At 49.6% G+C, this 18,943-nt stretch overlaps 9 protein-coding genes across 9 annotated transcripts; 7 read left to right on the plus strand and 2 right to left on the minus strand.

The window, feature by feature from the left end:
- Position 1: 1 nt before the first annotated feature.
- Positions 2-1,861, plus strand: N7443_005194 (uncharacterized protein; the record flags this gene model as incomplete). Its single annotated transcript, XM_056885250.1, has 2 exons — positions 2-235; positions 287-1,861. The coding sequence occupies 2 exons, from the start codon at positions 2-4 to the stop codon at positions 1,859-1,861; spliced, it is 1,809 nt and encodes a 602-aa protein (XP_056743528.1).
- A 686-nt stretch (positions 1,862-2,547) lies between these two features.
- Positions 2,548-3,261, plus strand: N7443_005195 (GNAT family N-acetyltransferase; the record flags this gene model as incomplete). Its single annotated transcript, XM_056885251.1, has 1 exon — positions 2,548-3,261. One exon carries the CDS (start codon positions 2,548-2,550, stop codon positions 3,259-3,261), a length of 714 nt encoding a protein of 237 aa, XP_056743529.1.
- A 1,524-nt stretch (positions 3,262-4,785) lies between these two features.
- On the plus strand, positions 4,786-6,151 carry N7443_005196 (uncharacterized protein; the record flags this gene model as incomplete). Its single annotated transcript, XM_056885252.1, has 6 exons — positions 4,786-4,935; positions 4,986-5,102; positions 5,157-5,347; positions 5,399-5,518; positions 5,574-5,654; positions 5,713-6,151. 6 exons carry the CDS (start codon positions 4,786-4,788, stop codon positions 6,149-6,151), a joined length of 1,098 nt encoding a protein of 365 aa, XP_056743530.1.
- A 1,288-nt stretch (positions 6,152-7,439) lies between these two features.
- Positions 7,440-8,547, plus strand: N7443_005197 (NAD(P)-dependent alcohol dehydrogenase; the record flags this gene model as incomplete). Its single annotated transcript, XM_056885253.1, has 3 exons — positions 7,440-7,725; positions 7,776-8,208; positions 8,265-8,547. 3 exons carry the CDS (start codon positions 7,440-7,442, stop codon positions 8,545-8,547), a joined length of 1,002 nt encoding a protein of 333 aa, XP_056743531.1.
- A 326-nt stretch (positions 8,548-8,873) lies between these two features.
- On the minus strand, positions 8,874-11,558 carry N7443_005198 (Rad4 family protein; the record flags this gene model as incomplete). The annotated part of the gene is made up of 1 exon (XM_056885254.1): positions 8,874-11,558. The coding sequence occupies one exon, from the start codon at positions 11,556-11,558 to the stop codon at positions 8,874-8,876; it is 2,685 nt and encodes an 894-aa protein (XP_056743532.1).
- Positions 11,559-11,820: 262 nt separating this feature from the next.
- On the plus strand, positions 11,821-12,343 carry N7443_005199 (CoA-binding protein; the record flags this gene model as incomplete). Its single annotated transcript, XM_056885255.1, has 2 exons — positions 11,821-11,905; positions 11,964-12,343. 2 exons carry the CDS (start codon positions 11,821-11,823, stop codon positions 12,341-12,343), a joined length of 465 nt encoding a protein of 154 aa, XP_056743533.1.
- A 189-nt stretch (positions 12,344-12,532) lies between these two features.
- On the plus strand, positions 12,533-13,585 carry N7443_005200 (uncharacterized protein; the record flags this gene model as incomplete). Its single annotated transcript, XM_056885256.1, has 1 exon — positions 12,533-13,585. The coding sequence occupies one exon, from the start codon at positions 12,533-12,535 to the stop codon at positions 13,583-13,585; it is 1,053 nt and encodes a 350-aa protein (XP_056743534.1).
- Positions 13,586-15,477: 1,892 nt separating this feature from the next.
- On the plus strand, positions 15,478-16,983 carry N7443_005201 (BCS1 and AAA domain-containing protein; the record flags this gene model as incomplete). The annotated part of the gene is made up of 1 exon (XM_056885257.1): positions 15,478-16,983. One exon carries the CDS (start codon positions 15,478-15,480, stop codon positions 16,981-16,983), a length of 1,506 nt encoding a protein of 501 aa, XP_056743535.1.
- A 55-nt stretch (positions 16,984-17,038) lies between these two features.
- N7443_005202 (uncharacterized protein) lies at positions 17,039-17,497 on the minus strand (the record flags this gene model as incomplete). Its single annotated transcript, XM_056885258.1, has 2 exons — positions 17,039-17,302; positions 17,342-17,497. The coding sequence occupies 2 exons, from the start codon at positions 17,495-17,497 to the stop codon at positions 17,039-17,041; spliced, it is 420 nt and encodes a 139-aa protein (XP_056743536.1).
- Between the last annotated feature and the right edge of the window lie 1,446 nt (positions 17,498-18,943).

Here is an 18,943-nt window from a genome sequence, read left to right on the forward strand (position 1 = left end):
CATGGCGACCTCAAGGCCGACACGGCCAAAGCCCCTAGGCTGGCCGGCGCCATCCCATCTGACAGTATTTATTCGCAATCTAAAGCTACTTCAACTTGATCAGCGCGAGGACTGGCCTGATATCACACTCCGCTCGCTGTCCCCCTCATCCCAGAACCAGCGACAGCGCATTCGTCTCGTCGAATGGGCCTTGTACTACCTTTGTACTATCTGGGATCCCGAGACTGCACAAACTGTAAGAGCTGGTCAAACCTTCACATGAATGGCCCATACTAAACAATGACAGAAACTCCGGCCCTTTTTCCCACCGCTAGAACCCCTGCAGTCTGTCAACCTTCGTGCAGCTTTGTTCCGGGTTTTGACGGAATTAAAGAAGAATGGCGACCTCGGGCGAGAAGCCGTCATCCGCAAGACAATGCTGGATGACTGCAAGGGTGAGAAATTCGACGAGCTGCTCGCCGTCTTCTCCACCACTGTTTTGCGGAAGCTCGTAGCGGTCTCTGCGGAGGAGATGCATTGGAACCTCGCCATGAAACTATCTACTGCTGAGTCCATTACTCCGGTTGATTATCAGAATATTCTGCCTTTGATCCTCGCGCACCAAGTGTCTCTCAATGCGGCGGGGGCCCGTCACGCTCGGGTACACGAGACCTACGACCAATTTTCCCGGCTCCTAGACGATAAGAAGATCGAACTTTCCGAGCGTGTCGAGAAGCTTGCAAATGAAAGAGATCATGTGCCAGTTGACTCGGATAGCTTGGCTCGAGAGCTCCAAGCAAACTGGCTGGGTAGTGAAGAGTGGGCTACCGCTCTGCTCCACGGAGGATCGCAAAGCAGCACGGATTCTTTCCTGGAACTTCCGTTCTCGCAAGCATGGACTCAGGCGACGGCATCGAACATAGATGGTCTCAGAAATGGGGCAAAACCAGATCTGGTGACTGACTTGGAGACACGGGTGTTACGCCTGCGGAGTCGGTTGAGAAGATGGCATGAGTTTAATGATTCCCTTCGCAAGGAGCGAGGTGGAAGTGCTAATTCTATGGGACTTGAGTCTCATGAGCCCCGCCTTTTGTTCCAGGATCATCAGGCCCTGACCGTTGCAAGCATATCAAAGGCCGTTCGACAGTCTGGTGATCGTGGAAGAGCCCTTCAAGACGCAGACCGATCGTTCATGTTGAACGTGAGTGAAGCTGTGACTCGTGTCAATGGTCAGTCTCGCTCGAATGCCAGTCGTGCTGTTTCAGTGAAGACCGTGACGAAGCCAGCAGCGCTCAAAAAACCCACCACGGACCTTTATAACGAGCCACCCTCACCAAGCTATGATATAGAGCTTCCCTCGCCACCGCCGAAAGCCGAAACTCTGGACCCAGCTCCGACCCATGAGGAGGAGAACAGCTTGCCCACTCCCACTGTCCGCTTGTCTCCCGACCAAGACTCGGAGATTGAGCCGGAACCAGAACCCCTCAAGATCGTGCCAGTCTCCCACTATACCCTCGCTGAGCGGACCCGTAAATCGATGTCCCTAATCCCACCACTCCCCACACATGAAGCACAGCCCCGTCCCCGATGTCGTGGCCCACGGACTTCATTCCCAGTGAACCAATTTGAGACGCCGCGCAAATCCTCACGCCCGTCGGGTGGCCGATCCGGCGCCTCCACGCCTCAGGACAAGCTCTTTGAAGAAGATGCCGAGTACGCCAGCGTCTTCAAGTCACGGCCACGTGTGGCGCTAAGTCCCATATCGTCCCCTGCTGTGCATTTAAGTCCTTCCCTGGATGAAGAAGAATTCGAGTTGGAGGAGGACTATGATGGCGAGTGGGGTGATGTCGATTCGCCCTTGGCTACTTCTCGGATGAGATGATGTCGATGGATGATTTCACATAGAGTTCGCTAAATTACACATTGACAAGAGACTTTCAACCTGGTTCTAGATACCAGTGCTGAATCCTAAATTTCACATCTTTCAATTTAATCGCATTCAGAAAATTGTGAAATCTCAGCTCCAGTCAAATATTGCGGGTGGATACTAATGCTCATGGCGGGGTTCGAAACCACGACTGTAGAAAGAACATTGAGCAGGTTAGGAATAATCTCATATTCCAGACAACCGCGGTATCATTAGCCCCGCTAGCTCAGTTGGTTGTGCGTTATCCTCACGTGACCGTTTGTAAAAAACCTCCTACTTACATTCTTTCCTTATAATAGAGAGCGCCAGACTTTTAGAACACATGTTCAAACAATATCTGGATGTCACGAGTTCGACCCTCGTGCGGGGCGAATGCCCTTCTTTTTTTCTTTTTATTTTTTATCTCTTTTAAACCCTTCACTCTTCAGCTTAGATTTAGTGCTGACGGCCCTGGGACAACAGATTACCCCACACGCTAGTCTGAACTCGGTCCCCGCTTGGTTCTTCTTCCAATTTAAATCAGATAATGTCTTTCTAAGTAAAGTAAAGAAAAGAAAACTTGGCTGACTCGTCAATTGAAATCGTGGAGGGTTCACTCCCCAATTTACTCGCGACGAAGATTGAAGAGTCACACATCTACAATGACCTCCTTGCAGCCCCAACCATCCGAGTCCTTCGCCATCCTGACACCTAGACTCATCATCTTCCCTACAACATTCGCTATCTCCTCGAAATCCTACCGAGCACTCTATGCCGCGTTACATGCCGACGAGAACTTCTGCCAAGTAGCTTTCGGCGAGCACTTCCAGGCTCGCAATTGGAGCGACGATGAAACACGCGAATGGATTGAGACACGCGATATCGGACGCTGCTGGAACCCACGCGGTCTGGGTGATTTTGCCGTGGGGCTACGCGAGTCAATCAGCTTAGATGAGACCATTTCTCATTATTCCACATCTGTTCTCAAGGAATCCGAATTCACGCTACTTGCTGGGCCGAATGCGGAACGCCTTGATCAGATCGAATGGGTTGGATATGCCGGTGTCCGCGATGCAACCACGACATCTCTTCCGAAACGAGGAGTTGATGATACCAATCTCCCACCGTGGGATGAGATGGTTGAGCTGCGATATGGTCTTTCGCCGAAATCTTGGGGCAAAGGAATTGCAAAGGAGGCGGCGGAGGCGGTGATGCAGTGGGCCGCGAACGAGCGGGGGGTGAAGAGATTCATTGCTGAGACGGAGAGGGACAATCGACAAAGCGCGAGGCTTTTAGATAAATTGGGATTTGTTGCAAGTGGGACTGATTATTGGAAAGAGCCCAGTGAGGTAGAATGGGAATTGGTTGTACGCTAGTCCCTAGGTTTACATTAGCCGGTTTAGATGAACAAGAACCTTTGCTGTTCGCAGGTCAAGGGAGTTTGATGGCCAGAGTGAATCCCAGTACCGTCCTAGACATTGTCGATGGCACCCTTCGTCTGATCGATCTTTGACTACGAACGGGGTTGCAATTGCCCGCACATCTGCCATGGGTGTTTCGATCTTTTGGAGATCTGACAGCCAAGTCAAAGTCTTGAAAATTAGGAAACGCCATTAGGAGTCCTCTGAGCACGAGCCGCACCGGGGGTCAAAGCCACGTTTCTCTTGTCGTTGCACTTGGCTGGAAAATGTCTAGCTTTCAGCCACTGGCTTGTATTCATAATCGCTAGCGGATGGCGTCAAGGCGTCGATCTGCACGATCAGCTCTGTGAGCTAGGTCGAAAGCCTCGCGATACTCAAGCGCGGCGCGAGTCAATTGTCGATATCAGAAACTTGGTTGACAGCTACCCATCGGCCGATCACACGTGCAACCTCAGGGGGGAGCATCTCGATTGGATGAGGCGGACACGGGATAACGTGGCTTGAAGCAATAGTTCTGGCCAAGCACTCTCCGCTGGACCGAGTACAGTACTTTGTGATTCCGGTGACTTGTCAGGGGCAAAGACAGGGGGCAAATATCTGCGGTACCCCCGTCCGTGTAATCACTTATCCTGCCCCGATCGATGGGTCCGATTTCGTTTTCTCCGGTCCAATAAATTCGGCACCGAACCGTCGCAAAAATGGATTCATTCGACGGTGGGGAAAACAAAACGCCATTAGACATTTCCTTTGTCCAAGCGCGCGATCTGGAAAAAGGTATCGGCAGTGATAGCCGACTCAGGCTAAACTTGAACTTCCTTGGCATCGACAGGCGAGGTTTTCGAGGTCGGAAAGGTGGAGCAGGCTGATTCTGCATGCGAAGCTAGTGTGATAGTACCCTGCACGGTTATAGAGTTAGTGATACTCATCTCGCTTGGAAGGAAGTCCAAAAGGGAGATGAAACAGCCCCTGCCAATCATCCTGCATGACTCGCGGCTGTTCATTTCGAAGTCTAGAAGCCCACTTAGGGTTCGAGTGGAGGCCATGTCCACTTGTTTGATCCGCCGCGGCAGACCTCCGTCTTTTAACAACGGATCTGCAACGCCACTGCCAACCTCTGTAGGGTTGAACTAGACTAAAGTAGCTCTACCGGCGACGATCTTCAGTAAGCCGTCGCGATGGCCCATCAACCAAGGTTCCGGGACTTGGAAAGTCTAGGCGTCGGAAATGACGGTTACTCACGAGCCTACCCTCGTATTGACATTTTGCCCGTCTAGTTACCTAGAACAGTCTTAGATCGTCACCCGGGTTCCTCTGGACTGGCATTGGCAGCGATCTAGGTTATTATCTCCCCACTCCCGTCGCTCTACCTGGTTTGAAGTCTCTTACTCCATGTTGATCCAAGTCGATGGTTTAAGACATTGATTCGACCCTTGACAGCACCACAAGATTGAGTAGAACATAGTGCTCAACCTTGACGCTATGGCAATCTACACCGATGCTGCTCCGTCGGTGGCGGGCAGCACCATCATGCTAACGATACTGGCTTTTTTGACCTACGGCTTGAGGATTTACTGCAGATTGACACGCAAGTCATGGGCAATGGAGGACTGGATCATGACAGCAGCCCTAGTTTGTGGTCCTCATCCAACTCCCGAGCACCCGACTAATGACATCGAAAGGTACCATTCACGGTGCTTGTGGCAGGATGTGTTGGAGGAGCGTTCAATGGAATCGGCATTCTCAATTCGACATTTGCAGAGCCTGGGAATGAAAGATATGAGGCAGAGGGGAAGAAAGTAAGCGCCGCTTTTCCATCACGCTGACCGACACAACATTAATCTCGCGAAAAGTTCTTCCTTATCTTCGAAGTCGGTTATTGCGCCGCCATCATTCCGATCAAGCTCAGCATCAGTTGGATGTTGATCCGAGTAGCAAGTGGGCGCAAAGAGTATCTTTACGTACAATATGCTGTCATTGCTACGTTCGTAATCATGAACATCATCGCTTTGATCTTCATTCTGACCAACTGCATCCCCGTCGAGTAAGTCTCGCCACAACCATATTCTAGGAGTAGATGCTAACCTAGTTAAAGAGCTGCATGGAACGCCGAAGCTCTCAAGAATGGCCATTGTCAGCCTAGCTATGTCCTTGCCGATGTGTACTATGCGTGTACCGCTGTTAACATCCTTACCGACTGGGTGACAGCTTTCCTGTGCGAATCCAAGACCCATATTGCGCGAGTAACCAAAACCTGACTTCCTCAATAGGCCAATCCCTCTGCTTTGGAACGTGCAGATCAACCGCAATACCAAAATTTCGATCATTGGCTTGATGGGCCTCGGTGTCTTGTGCGTGATACTTCATATCCCTTATTGCGTTCCCTTGGCTGACATATGTTCTCTGCAGTGCATCGCTATCCGCATGTGTCCGACTCAAGTATACTGTCGCCTTGACCAGCGAAAACAACTACCTGTATAGCATCTCGAACGTTGTCATCTGGGGATTTGCCGAAAACGCTATCGGCATGATAGTTGGAAATGTCGCAACCCTCCGTCCGCTATTCCGCATCCTTCGCGACGGCAGAACCTCAGACTACAAGAACTACCACGAATCACCTGGATTCAACAGTTCTCACCGCACCGGAGGGGCGTTGTACTCACGGAACTACGAACTTGCCGAGCACGGCAAGAGCGTCAACCACACTGCCATCACCTCGGTCGTAGATCGAGAGCGACAAGGCAGCCTGAGTGATGGAGATAGCCAAAAGGATATTCTCGATAACGGTCAACGGCCCGGTGAGGCTGATATTGTCGTCAATCGACAGGTCATTGTGGCATATGACTAGGTTTTCTGGGTTAGGCAGTTGCTTTGGGGGTCTATACATTCATTTAATTACATGTCTCATCCTTTTCTTCTTTTATTTTGTTTAGTTTGTTTCATTCTTTTCTGGTCGTACACCCAGATGGTGTGGTCATGTCGATTTAGAAGATCAGCGCATATATATAGTACAGGTATATGCAACATATACCTAAATCAATCTAATGTCTTGAAACCTCCTCAGCTACTATTTATCTATCAGTGACCCTCTCAACCAGACTACAAGTATATGTATAGGTGGACATGGCTTTCGAGCTCGGACTCTTCAAGGCGGTTTTGTGTTCACAAAAGGTTTTATGCGCGCGACAAAGTAAGCATTACTTGGTTGAGGGGAGAAGCGGTGGACACAGGCATCTCCCAGTGCTTGAATGGGGTAGTAGACTGTGTTACAGAAAAGGAGACCATACATAATTATCGATATTATGCAGCCAGAGCTGGATTCACTTTTAAGCGCAAACGATCTAAGCACCCTATTCTCCTCACTTCTCTTCGCTAGAAAAACTGATAAGCTCGACGGCTCAGGAATTCGACTTATTCAGCACTAGGCTACTGCTACTGCAGTTTGTAGGTTAAAGTTAGACCAGTGCTTTATACAATCCCAGCCATGGGTCGACTGCGCCTTCCTACGGCCATGATATGGCAGAAAATCTCGCTGCAGGTGTGGAAACGAACGACAATATGATCGAATGTTCTACCGTTGAAATCTCCACTATAGATCCACTACGGTCAAATAGACATCCGACTGGAGACTTTGACAATGAGCCACAGCCTCGGCATCTACCGCTTTAATCACTACGGCGAAATAGACGCCCGATCGGAGACTTAAAGGGGATGAAGGCACTTGGCATCTACCATAAAGACTTGAAAGCAATTTTTTTCAAGTTTTCGAGCCCGGGGTCTACTCTCACCAAGATGACGCAGCCCTAGCTAAAATTGATTATGTTGAATAATCTTTTGCGCTCGAATATTAACCGGTGTGGATTTTGTGACGAAGCCGTTTCAGATACTAAATGTTATGCAAAACAAGGTCGGACGTTAGCCGCTGTGGATACTTTGGGAATACGTTCGGAGACATTTTGGTCTTCACCGTGATATCTTGACAAGTTAGACTCCGGAAAATTTGCCAAACTACTCATACCATTGAAAATGTGAAGCTGCAGGCGGGACCGTTTGGATTTGCCAGGTGACTATATATAGACGGGCCACCCTCAAGATCCTGGTTCTCTAGATCTTCAATTATATCAGAACCATTCAAGATGAGTACTATCACATATGACACCTTCCGCGGCTCTGTGGATGGCAAGATCATCGCTAGCAGAAGCACTGCTACCCTTGAGCACAATGAAGTATTTATCGAGACCACTCATTCGGGCCTCTGTGGAACCGATGAGCATTACCTGAAGGCTGATATGGTTCTCGGTCATGAGGGCATTGGTATTGTGAAGGCTCTTGGTCCTCTGGTTACCTCCGTCAAGGTGGGAGACCGTGTTGGATTTGGATACACCCACAAGGTCTGCACTGAGTGTGACAACTGTGTTTCTGGTATGTCTGTACACCGACCTGGCTGAATGTTTTATACTGACCTTCAACAGGCTGGGACCAGTATTGCCGTAACCAGAAACAGTACGGCTTCCACGACACCAATAACGGCTCCTTCAGCTACGGTACGGTCTGGGATGCTACTTGCGTCTACCCCATCCCCGATGAGCTTGCCTCCGAATATGCTGCCCCTCTCATGTGTGCTGGTGCTACTGTCTGGACTGTCCTGACTGAGTACGGCATCCGCCCCACCGATCGTGTTGCCGTGATGGGTATTGGTGGTCTGGGCCACTTGGCCATCAAGCTTGCCAGCGAGATGGGCTGCCATGTTGTCGTTCTCTCTAGCTCCGAGTCCAAGCGTGAGGAGGCTATGGGCTACGGTGCTTCCGAGTTCCACGTTTTCCGCTCTGGCGAGAAGCCCCCAGTGGACTTCGACACTGTCAACCACCTTCTTCTCTGTGGAAGTGGAAGCGTTGATTACCCTTCGTGAGTCTTGCCAAGTACCGGAGGTTCTGTCATACCTTTTCTAACATTCATATTAGCCTTATCCCCCTTATGAACACCCACGGTAGCATCTACCCCTTGACCGTTGCCTTTGAGCCCTCACCCGTTCCCATGCTGGACATGGTCTGGAAGGGTGTCCGCATTCAAGGCTCCCTGGTCGCCTCCCGCCGTTCCATTCGCAACCTTCTCGATTTTGCGGCGAGAAAAAAGATTTACCCCTCTATCATGACCTTCCCCTTGACCACTACGGGAATTGAGGAGGCTATGCAGACTCTGAGAGAGGGCAAGATGAGATATCGCGGTGTCCTTGTCAAGGTTTAATTGGCCTCCACTAAGTTCTTTTGCTGGTGTCGATCCATAGAAACTCATAGAATTTAAATTCCATGTACTATAGTCAACCAAAGACATCCCAGCCACTTGTTCATCTACTTAGAACCGACTAATCCATTCTCACGGTATGTAAAGAACGCCTTGGAATTATCAAGCTAGGCATGCCCTTGCCGTTCTAAAACGTATACAATGTGAGCTTTATACAACCAAGTGGGGAGGTTAGATGATTATTCAAGGGTACAGTGGAGGTATCGGATTCCTCGTATTGTTCTATTCTTATACATCAAGTTCTCGCGATCAATAGGTCGTATATTCCTTCAACCGCCACGACCTCGCCGTCTAGTATTTCGAGTGGATGGTTCATATTCAGGCTCGTTGTCCTCGTCAGAGTCGGGTATCGAGATGGGTGGTGACAGCTCCTCAATATCATCATCTTCATTTCCCGAGTCGTGGGGATGAGACTTGGGTGGGCCTTCATTGCTTTCATCATGATGCTCAACAATCAAGCCGTGATCTTCGTCATCCCCTTCGCCAGGCAAAAGAAACCCACCACCATGGTCAATGGGGTTGTGAGAAGTCTCTTCGAGATGATCCTCCTCGTGCCCATCCCCAGCGTCATGTTCCTGGTGTTTCTTCCGAGTAGCAAATGGATTATGAGAATCTTGCTCACGATCTGCATCTGGATCTCCACCGTATTCTTCACGAACACGTTCAGCGATACGCAAGCCGAACAGGAACTTACGCCATGTCTGCAAAATCCGCTTCTCAGCTTTGAGCTCTTCGCGCTTGCGTTTTTCAGCAGCTTCAATTCGCCAGGCATCTTTCAGCAGATCCTCATTCTCAGCGGCAATGACCACACCCTGAATCACGGGTACTGCCATCTTTGAACCAAACTCGAACCCGGTGACTGCTTCAGCATAATCGATGCCCAGTTTCTTGCAGATTCGTACAGTTCCAGGGAGCGGGACATGGGCGGCGCCGCGCGGTACCATAGTAGGTACAAAACAGTCGATATTCCCGTAGTCATTCTTTGGAATTCTGCCATCTTCAATGGGCGGAGGGATTATGAACTCGGTCTGTTCGCGAGAATATAATCCCTGCATGGGTTTTTCTCCCGTTTCACGCTGCAGCTCGTCGACTTCGCGCTTGCGCATCAGTGTTACGGCTCGAATGGGCACTCTTTTCAGAGGGACCGCGCCAGGCTGGATCTTGCGGCCTTCTTTATGCCAACTCTCTGCCGACATGCACTTGACGACATGTGCTCGGAGGAACACGGGTTCTTCCTTGGCTTTGGCACCTCTGCCTGCAGTAAAGGTGCGAACTGACTCTGAGCCCGGCTTCAAGGCCTCTTCACGGCGCAGGAAGCGCTCCAGCACAAATTCGGTCGATTGGCGAAGGCTCTGAAGAGTATCAGTGGTCTGGGCCGTTTTCTTTTTTTCCGGTTGCTTTCGTTGAAGATCTCCTGCGTCCTCGACCTCGTCAACCTTGGTTCTGCGGTCTGGATGCCTTTCGTATCCACGCATGACCGTTCTGAACCAGTCATACTCAAAGTATTGTCCTCGGCGGCCCGGTTGCGGGATTTTCTCTACAGGCATCCGGAATCCTTTGGTCTTGCCTGGCCATGTTCGCCGTCGAAGGTATCGCGTGGTGACGTCCTTGCCGGTTCCATCGGGCGAGTGTGCGACTACGTAGCATATTACCTGCTTGGCGCGTTCTGCCTTGGCTCCGCGTGGCTCGAATGCTGCTTGAAAGTCCGGTGTTGTTGCAACGGAATTTGGAAGGACCAGAGGGTCAATCGCGATAATCTGATGCGTGACCGGCGAGGCAACTTCAGTCCAGTATATAGGGAAGGGTAGGTCCTTGTCGAACTTTGGGATGCTCTTCTTTGCCTTTGGAAGGTCCTGTTCTGAGTCGATCTCGGGGTCGAAACCACCAGCGTCAACATCAGTCTCGACTTTCTCTTTTTTCTCCGTCTTGGATGGAGTAGGTGGGGAGGCAGTTTCTGCTTTGGTCCAGCCAAATCCCAGTGGTTGTAGACTGCCTACCAGCCGTGCTTCAATCTCTAAAGCTCTGATCAAAGCTGTAAATAGCTGGGCGCCAACGTCCCGAGAGCCCTGCATTCGCTCTGCCGTTGATCGGAACTCTTCGAGATTCGCGATCCGTTCTCCGTGGATTTCTGGGTTGTGGTCTTCCTCCCTGAACTCATTCATTATGACCTCGACTGAGGAGACTGGGCGATAACCATGCTTCCGGAGGCCAGGAGCTGTAATATGAAACTGTTTCTTCCAGTACGCAACCAGGACCTTGAGCAGAGGAATGATCGGGTCGCCCGCGCTCATATCTGGCTGACCCGGCTCCAGTCGTTCGGATTCTTCACCCCAGTCTTGCTTCTTTCGAGCCTGTTTCCCTTTCTTCTTGCTCTTCGGTGGGGGAGGCTTCGGCTCCGGGATCTCTATCCCCGCTGCAATGCGCCATTTCTTTACTTCATTTTTGATGCCTTCTGGCAGCTTCTGGAGTAGTGCTTCTTGGACCTTCTTATCGTTGATCCAGGCATTGCGAATGGCATTATGGAAGAGCAAGCACTGGACATGCATGCAGTGCGTCTGGTTGCGAATCAGGCGCTCAATCTTGGACGGCCCTTTCTTGCCATCCAGGAGGTCTGAGACATGATGTTCATCTTTATCTAGCGTCAATTCTAGATCTTGAATCTCAGCGACGGCCATGCTTGGAGTGGTCGCGCTCGTTGTCTTAGTGTCGATCGCATCTTCCCAGTCGATATCGTCCTCTTCCTCCTCCTCACCTTCATCATCGTCGCCAGATGCGCGCGGCGCCTGGGGAGTAGCATTGGCAGACTCTGGCACATCGCTCAACGAAGAGTCCGAATCTGAATCGGAGTCACTAATGTGAGAGGGCTTGGTGGAGTCATCGGCCTGGGCCTGGCGTTTGGCCGGGGGCGGGTCCGGGTCCTCGGAGAAGCGCTTGCGGGGGACGAACGGTGGCATGAGAGTTGGGCTCGGAGCCCCGTCACTAAAGCGTGGGAGCAAGTGGAATCAAATGACAGTCTTGGAAGGGTGGAGGGTACTCCGATAGGCGGAGCGGAGGTTGGAGATGAGCGAAGGAGTTGCTTTCGGCGGCTACCGAGGTTCGTTCACTTTCACTTTCACTTCTCCAACTTTCTGACTTCTTTTGTAACTATCTCTTCGACGAATTTACGAGATCACGAAATCACGTATACGACCAAATTTGCAGTCAGCATTTCTCATCATGGAAGCCGTCAAGCGATTTTTCAGTTCCCCGCGCTTCGCTGTGGCGGGGGCCAGTAATGACTCCAACAAGTTCGGATACAAAAGTATAGCTCTACGTGAATTGGAAACCTGGCAGTTTTGATCTAACCTTCCAAACCTCAGTCCTCGCTTGGTATCACCAGCACTCCCTACCTGTGACTCCACTGAACCCACGGGCAGCGCAGATTTCGCTTCCCTCGCGCTCCTACGATACAGTGCCTTCACCGTCGGCTCTGGCTTCACCCACGCAGACTTCCCTGTCAGTGGTGACCCCACCACCCGTGACTCTCACACTGCTGCAGGAGGCGCATTCAGTCGGTATCCCTGCCGTCTGGTTGCAACCCGGAACCTTCGATAATGCAGTGTTAGAGTATGCGCGGGGACATTTCGAAGCGGTGATTGCGGGCGACGGCGGAATGGGCGGCGAGGGATGGTGCGTCCTGGTGGATGGCGATGATGGATTGGAGGCAGCTGGTGTTCAGTGGGCCAGCCAGCGCTTGTAAATGGACAATCTGTTGATAGATCGGCGAGGGGGTGAGGATGTGTCTCGGAGTGCCGTGCATGACGCTCTCTGTTGTTGAGTCTAAGCCCGAAATAGTCAACTTTGTTTTTTCCCAGCCTTCGCAATCAATAACCTACATTCTCTACTCTCTCACCTCTCTTAAATTCTCACCTTTTTTTTCCCATCAAAAATGCCCGACATGCCGGCGGTCTTCCACTCGTCTACTTCTCCTCCTAAACTCGATCTCGCCAGCGCCAACTCTCAACTCTTCCAGGTCCCTACCTCCGCCTCCGCATCCTCCTCGCTATACTCCCTCTCCGTGAGTCGCAAGCGCCCACGCCGCGACAACGAAAAGCTCTCATCCAAATTCGATTTTTCATCGGAAGATGCCAGTCGTTCCCTTCTGGAATCTGAATATCGTAAAACAAGCGGTCGTCATGACTTCCACACCACTGCTGACCTCGACTATCGTCCGAACCGCTATCGCGAGTCTTTCCTCCCACCATCGTTAGACGCCAGCGTGGAGATGATAGATCAAGACACACAAGCAAATAGCCGTAAGCGCAGCCGCCGCGACTCTTGCATCGCCTCCCCGTCTGCGGATGGTGCCGATACCCCAACACGACTTGGATGGGGACGCACGGTTATCAAGGCAGTCGGCAAAGTACTAGACTTGTGTTGGACTGGAGCATTCAGCGGATTCTACGCTGGGGGCGGTCAAGGTTACGATATCCAAACCGGGTCACCAGCACAATATACTGCGGCCTGGCAGTCTCCCGTTTCGGTGGAGAAGGATTCGATCTTTCGAACACCCATCCCGGGTCAGTATCCCGACGAAGAGATCGAGCGAAGCTGGGTGGTCGTTCCCACTGAGCCAGCAAATCCTTTCGTCGGCGACAGTATGGGTAGTCCATCTTTGAAAGCTCGCCGAATTCACCAGGCTTCCAGTCCCCGCCGTCGTCCAGCCGTGATGCCCCGATTGAACAAAAGAGCCGCCCCATCTGCTTTGCGGCCGTCAACACCCACGAAAGGTGTGGGCCTCGGTCTTCCATCCCCGCGATCAAGAGATGGCCCGGGATCGGCTGAGGGGCAAAGACAAGCTGCTCGATTACGCCGCAGAGAGCGTGAAGAGGATGCTAGCATCCAGCGCTTAAACAAACAACTTCAAGCGATGATTCGCGAGGGCAAGGAAGCCCTCGGTACGACGGTGGAAGTGGATGATATTGAGATGGACTACGATTGATTGCAACCTTGCTTTCGTCAGTTGGTTTTCTGATATTTTGGTTCCGGCTATTTGCTTCGAAATATGGCTTTTCTTTTCTGGTTGCACATAACGATTCGATACCCCAAAAGCGCATGCTAACAAGGTGGTCTGACCAGGACCAACCTGCAGCGCTCAACGATTTATGATTTCGATGTTTTTCCTTTACAGTGATATTCGAAATCAGATTTACCTCTACACTATTCGACTTTCATTCCCGAGCCCTAGCATGAAACACGCTAATCCATATTGTAGTGGTGGAACCCATGACATAATGAATACAGTTGCGTACCTTCATGGCAGCCTCTTTGGCGGCAAACCTAGTGGTCTTTAGCTTGCTTTCTTCAACTTGGAACCATGTAGCCTTCAAGTCCAGTTGTTGAGGTGGGGCGGCGCCTTACCGTCCAGCAGCTCAATTCGTAACTTCTACTGTAAAGCTCTCGCTCGTATTTGGAATACTACTCGTCACTGTCGATACCGGACACATAATCGCCATTTTCTTCGTCAATTATCCGTGCTGAGATAACCTGTCTCAATTACAACACTTTGTCATACTGCTCTTGAAAAGCAAGCAGCTCTGCCGGACTGAAAATTCGTCGACTGAATTTGTCGGCATGCTTCGGATGTTCGTTGGTCAGAATTTGCCGGATTCTGGGAATGTGACAGATGTCGGTGCCGATACTGAGTGGATATAAGAATGGAAGAACATCTGCTAACGCTATCTAAGCTTTCTGGTAGACAGTCTTGCACTGTAGGATAAGACTCTATTTATGTAGGATACCACCCGCCATAGAACTGACTTTGTATGCTACCTACATAGGCCCGCTCGGCAATCCAGTCTTTAACTCCCAATTTTCCATACATCCCTATCCCACTTCTCTACTGAGGAAAAACAGAATGACGTTCAAACGGGAATACGCGAAACAAATCTATTTTTAATTGAAAATAGTTATTCGGCAAGCCAAAACCGTGATACTAAGCTCTTTTACTCTTGATATAGTCAATAGCAGATTGGACTGTATATGGTTAGCTGAAATCACTTCCCTTAAAGAAATCGGATTGTTACCAGTAGTAATCTTCTCAGCTTCTTCATCCGAGATTTCCATATCAAACTCCTATACTTTTTTCAGCATAAGTGAAATCGATAGTGAATAGAGCTCATACCTCCTCGAAAGCCATGAACAGCTCCGCTATATCAAGCGAATCGGCTCCAAGGTCTTCCACGAACCTAGCAGAATTCACCAACTAGAGACGGTAAGTAAAATGCCCAAGAAGAGAGCTTCTTGTATATAGAAGCTTATGAAAATTATACCTCATCTTCCTTCACTCCTAGTTGCTTCGCAATTACTTCTTTGACTCTGGACTCTATGGTTGACATTTTGCAGGCTGTATGGCAGATATTAAGGAGGTGAAAAGAGAGTTGAAATTGGAACAAAGTCAAACCACGGACATGGCTACACTAATTAAATAGTTTTGTTGTTCAAGGGTTACCATCCATTCTAGCTTACCTATCACAGGGGCTGTAGCTATATTAAACCTAGATCCCTGATTTGACCAAATTTTCCAATAGTTATTTGCAAGGTTACACGGGACTACGCTTCACTTTGAGCAGTGATCTTCGCGAGGGGTGGCCGGAATTCCTCACAGGATCCACCATACTATTGGGTCTACTGAGTACATAATGTACAATGACGTTAGGCAAGCAGTTCCACTAGTCCACTGATCCACAAATACCCATGGCCACGGGTTATGCTTTCAAAAGGGGGACTGGAAGAATTCTAAAGATATCGATTTTGCGCTGAGCCTAATCCCCGGGCAGAGTTGAATTCGTTTTGCGATCAGATCCTTCGAGATTCGTCTCATATTGCATGAAAATGTTCTCGTCAGCTCATCTACCTATGTCTGGTGAATTCCACGCTTTCTTGGCCCTAGTCCGCACCACTCTGAACTTAGATCCTCTTGCCTTTGTGAATTTTGGGCTCATTGTGATCGGTCTCATAGCCTCCCTCCGCTCCGCCGGAAACATAATACACAGCTACGCCGAGAAGACATGTTTATCAACGGTACACGTCGAGGAAGACGACCCTCTCTACTATAATGTCATTCGCTGGATGAACGATCATGTATTTCGGCATCGCAACTTCCTCTCCGTCCTGGCACAAACCACCAACAATCCCGACAGCGTCAATGCTCTAATACAATCCCCACTATCAAAACTAGATTCTGATAGGTTGATCAGCTACCGAGAGGTAGATGACAAACCGTCTATTGAGCTGAAGCCTTTCCACGGGTCCCGTCTCTTTCGCTTTAAGCGAACATGGATACTTTTTGACCATGCAACGAAAAGTCCTGAAGTCACCGGTCGCTTTCCATCAGTGGAAGGCAAGCCTAAGTTGACGTTGCAGTGTCTCAGCTTTTCACTTTCTCCGATTACGAAGTTCCTCGAGGAAGTGCACGCGTACGGTTGTAAAGTCTCCGTATCTAGCACCACGGTCTACCGCACTAGGCATAACTCTCGCGACATTGTCCGGTGGAGCTCAGTCGCTTCGCGACCGTCCAGAGACATATCCACCATCATCCTTGACAAGCACAAAAAGCAAACTATCCTGCGAGATGTCAACGAGTACCTTCATCCGCATACAAGACAGTGGTATGCCAATCATGGCATTCCGTATAGACGTGGGTATCTGTTTTCTGGGCCTCCGGGCACCGGCAAGACGAGCCTTGCGTCCGCGATTGCCGGTGTCTTCGGCTTGGATATATACGTGTTGAATCTGCTAGACCCAACTATGACAGAACCACAGTTTATCCGGCTGTTCTCCGAGGTACCCACGCGGTGCGTGGTGCTGTTGGAGGATGTCGATGCCGCAGGGCTCAGCAGATGTGACCTGGTACCTAGTCAAGATTGTACTCAGTCCAAATCAGCCGCGCAATTTACTATGGGAGCAGCGAGGGCAACGCCAGCAAGCACATCGGCAATCTCTCTATCTGGATTACTGAACGCAATCGACGGCGTCTCATCCCACGAAGGCCGTATCTTGATTATGACAACAAATGTGCTACAGCGTTTGGACCGCGCACTCATTCGACCGGGTCGTGTGGACATACATATCCGATTTGAGCTTCCATCTCAAGAGGAGCTGCGAAACCTCTTCTTAAGCATATATAGCGATGTGTCTCAGAACACGGCAGCCCCTACAGGAAAAGAAAATGTGCAACCTGAAAGGCTGGATGAGCTTGCAGGGCACTTTTCAGGGCGCCTGCCTGAGGGGCGATTCAGCCTTGCAGAAGTACAAGGTTTTCTTTTGCGGTATAAACGGCAGCCCGATGAAGCGTGTGACAATGTTAGTAGCTGGGTTAAAGAGATGGAAAATAATTGACTTCGTTGATGAGCAGCGTCTGTATGTAATCATATCATGCCAAAAGGAATGTAAGCTATATCGGGCACGGCTTCTGTCTCCAGTTCCTCCCTTGTGATAATATCTGCAGCAATCGTGTGGCGAGATGCATAGTGGCCCACTCCCTGAAGTAAATGGTGTCTGAGATCAAGATGTGGTCAGATACCGTTTGGAGGTATTGGATCGTATCATTTATCATCTTTGTACTGATTGCTGTAGCTCTGAGAAGTCTCTTTCGATGAATCTGTTGTGTCGCCAGTTTGCGTGAGAGGGTTGATGATCCTGCTGCTCTCTTTTTTCCCTTTCAGTGGGGATAGGTCTTGATTTTCAGCCTTAATACGTTTTCAGGAAACGAAGAGTGCCTTGAGCTAGCAACAGAGGTAGCCACAGAGCTATGTTGCGACCGGTCAACAGACGATTGTAAAACCTCATGAGTGGTCGCGATTTCCGTGGGTAAATTGGCGATCAACCCAACAGAAGTTTTCAGCCGATTCATTACCTCCACGTGATAGATTTATTAGCCTATGGATTCTTCGAGAAAGGGGGACCTAGAATAATGATACGAGCTTGCCATGAACGCTCATTGTGGCTATTTGTGTCTGGTCTAATGACCTTCTTTGATACCGGTGACAAATTGTGATCCATAAACGCTTGGCTCTGCAAGTGAGGGCGTTTGACAATGTCTTAGAATAAAAGGGAAACGTGAGAGAAATCACCTGCAGGACAAACCACGAGCTTTTAACTGGGCAAAAGAGGCTATATCCACTATGAAATTTACATTCGCACTTGTAATTTTATGTTTAGACTTATCAATACCGTCTCCTACGAGCGCTGTGGAAGTCAATATGTTACCTCAAACCGTGCCATTATGGATATCTCAATCCAAATTATGTATCCACATAGCGTCCGAGCCACCAATGGAGGGCTTGAAAAGGTATTTATTTATTCCCGGGAGCAAGAAGACCTCAGAACACAGGCAGTCATGAATAGTAAATTGAGGGATGGCGTTACATCTCCGACGTACTGGAGTTGCTATCGTTTCCATGATTCAGCCGCGCTCACAGCCACAAAAAGAAATGACTGACCGATAGTTTGCTTTGTGATTCCTAGGAGCTCTAGAGCTTTTTGTCACAGTCCGGGCATATGCAGTAGCTTGGGTGTTTGGTCGTTGACCAAAAATTGTGATTTCTGGCCAGTTGACGTAGTGATGAAACCCAACAATGTACGACCCCTCATACTCTTACGGCTGTCGATGGCAATTCGCTAGTATTATGCTGATATGATAAAGTCCCTGGAGGTTTTTTATTCTAGCACCACCTTTGGCGATGTATTTTCTAGTCTTATTTTCTAGTCCGCTGCGGCTTTGGACTGCAATTTCTCCTTAAGCCATCTGCGCAGATCATTAAGCTAGCTACCTTTCTCCATCCAAGGCGCAGCCTTGCAGGCACCACAAATAAGTTCGCCTCTGAAGATTTGACCCTCTGAAGCTTAGATTCACTGTTGCTAAATCTATTGAATGAATGCATTACCACGGAGTTATTTCACGCTGGTCGCTTTAAAATAGCGTTAGTTGAAAAATGTTCCCCCTTAGACACTTACACCTTGCGTTTAGGCTTGTACCCTAAGCCAACCTTATTTATAATAGGAAATAACCCCTAGTCACCCTACTTCATTGTCGCAGGTAACTACGGCCTAAGGAACAAAGCTTGGGTGACTAAAGAGTAATCTGTTTTGGAATTCTAATATATGGTCACGGGGCGTTTCGGCACGTATGATCTCCCCAATGCCGGAACTTATAATAACGGTAATTTTGGTGATCTACCGGAGATACATCAAATATAGCGGGGACTTCTTGACTGGTTAGTGCGATCTGAGTGGGGCACTGGGAAAGAAAGCGTGAGTGTTTGAGGGGTAGTCTACTTTCGAATTCAGTCATGCATAT

The sequence above is a fragment of the Penicillium atrosanguineum genome (assembly GCF_028827265.1).
Source record: "Penicillium atrosanguineum strain IBT 20685 chromosome Unknown utg000003l_segment0_segment0, whole genome shotgun sequence".
In the NCBI taxonomy this organism is placed as follows: Eukaryota; Fungi; Ascomycota; class Eurotiomycetes; order Eurotiales; family Aspergillaceae; genus Penicillium; species Penicillium atrosanguineum.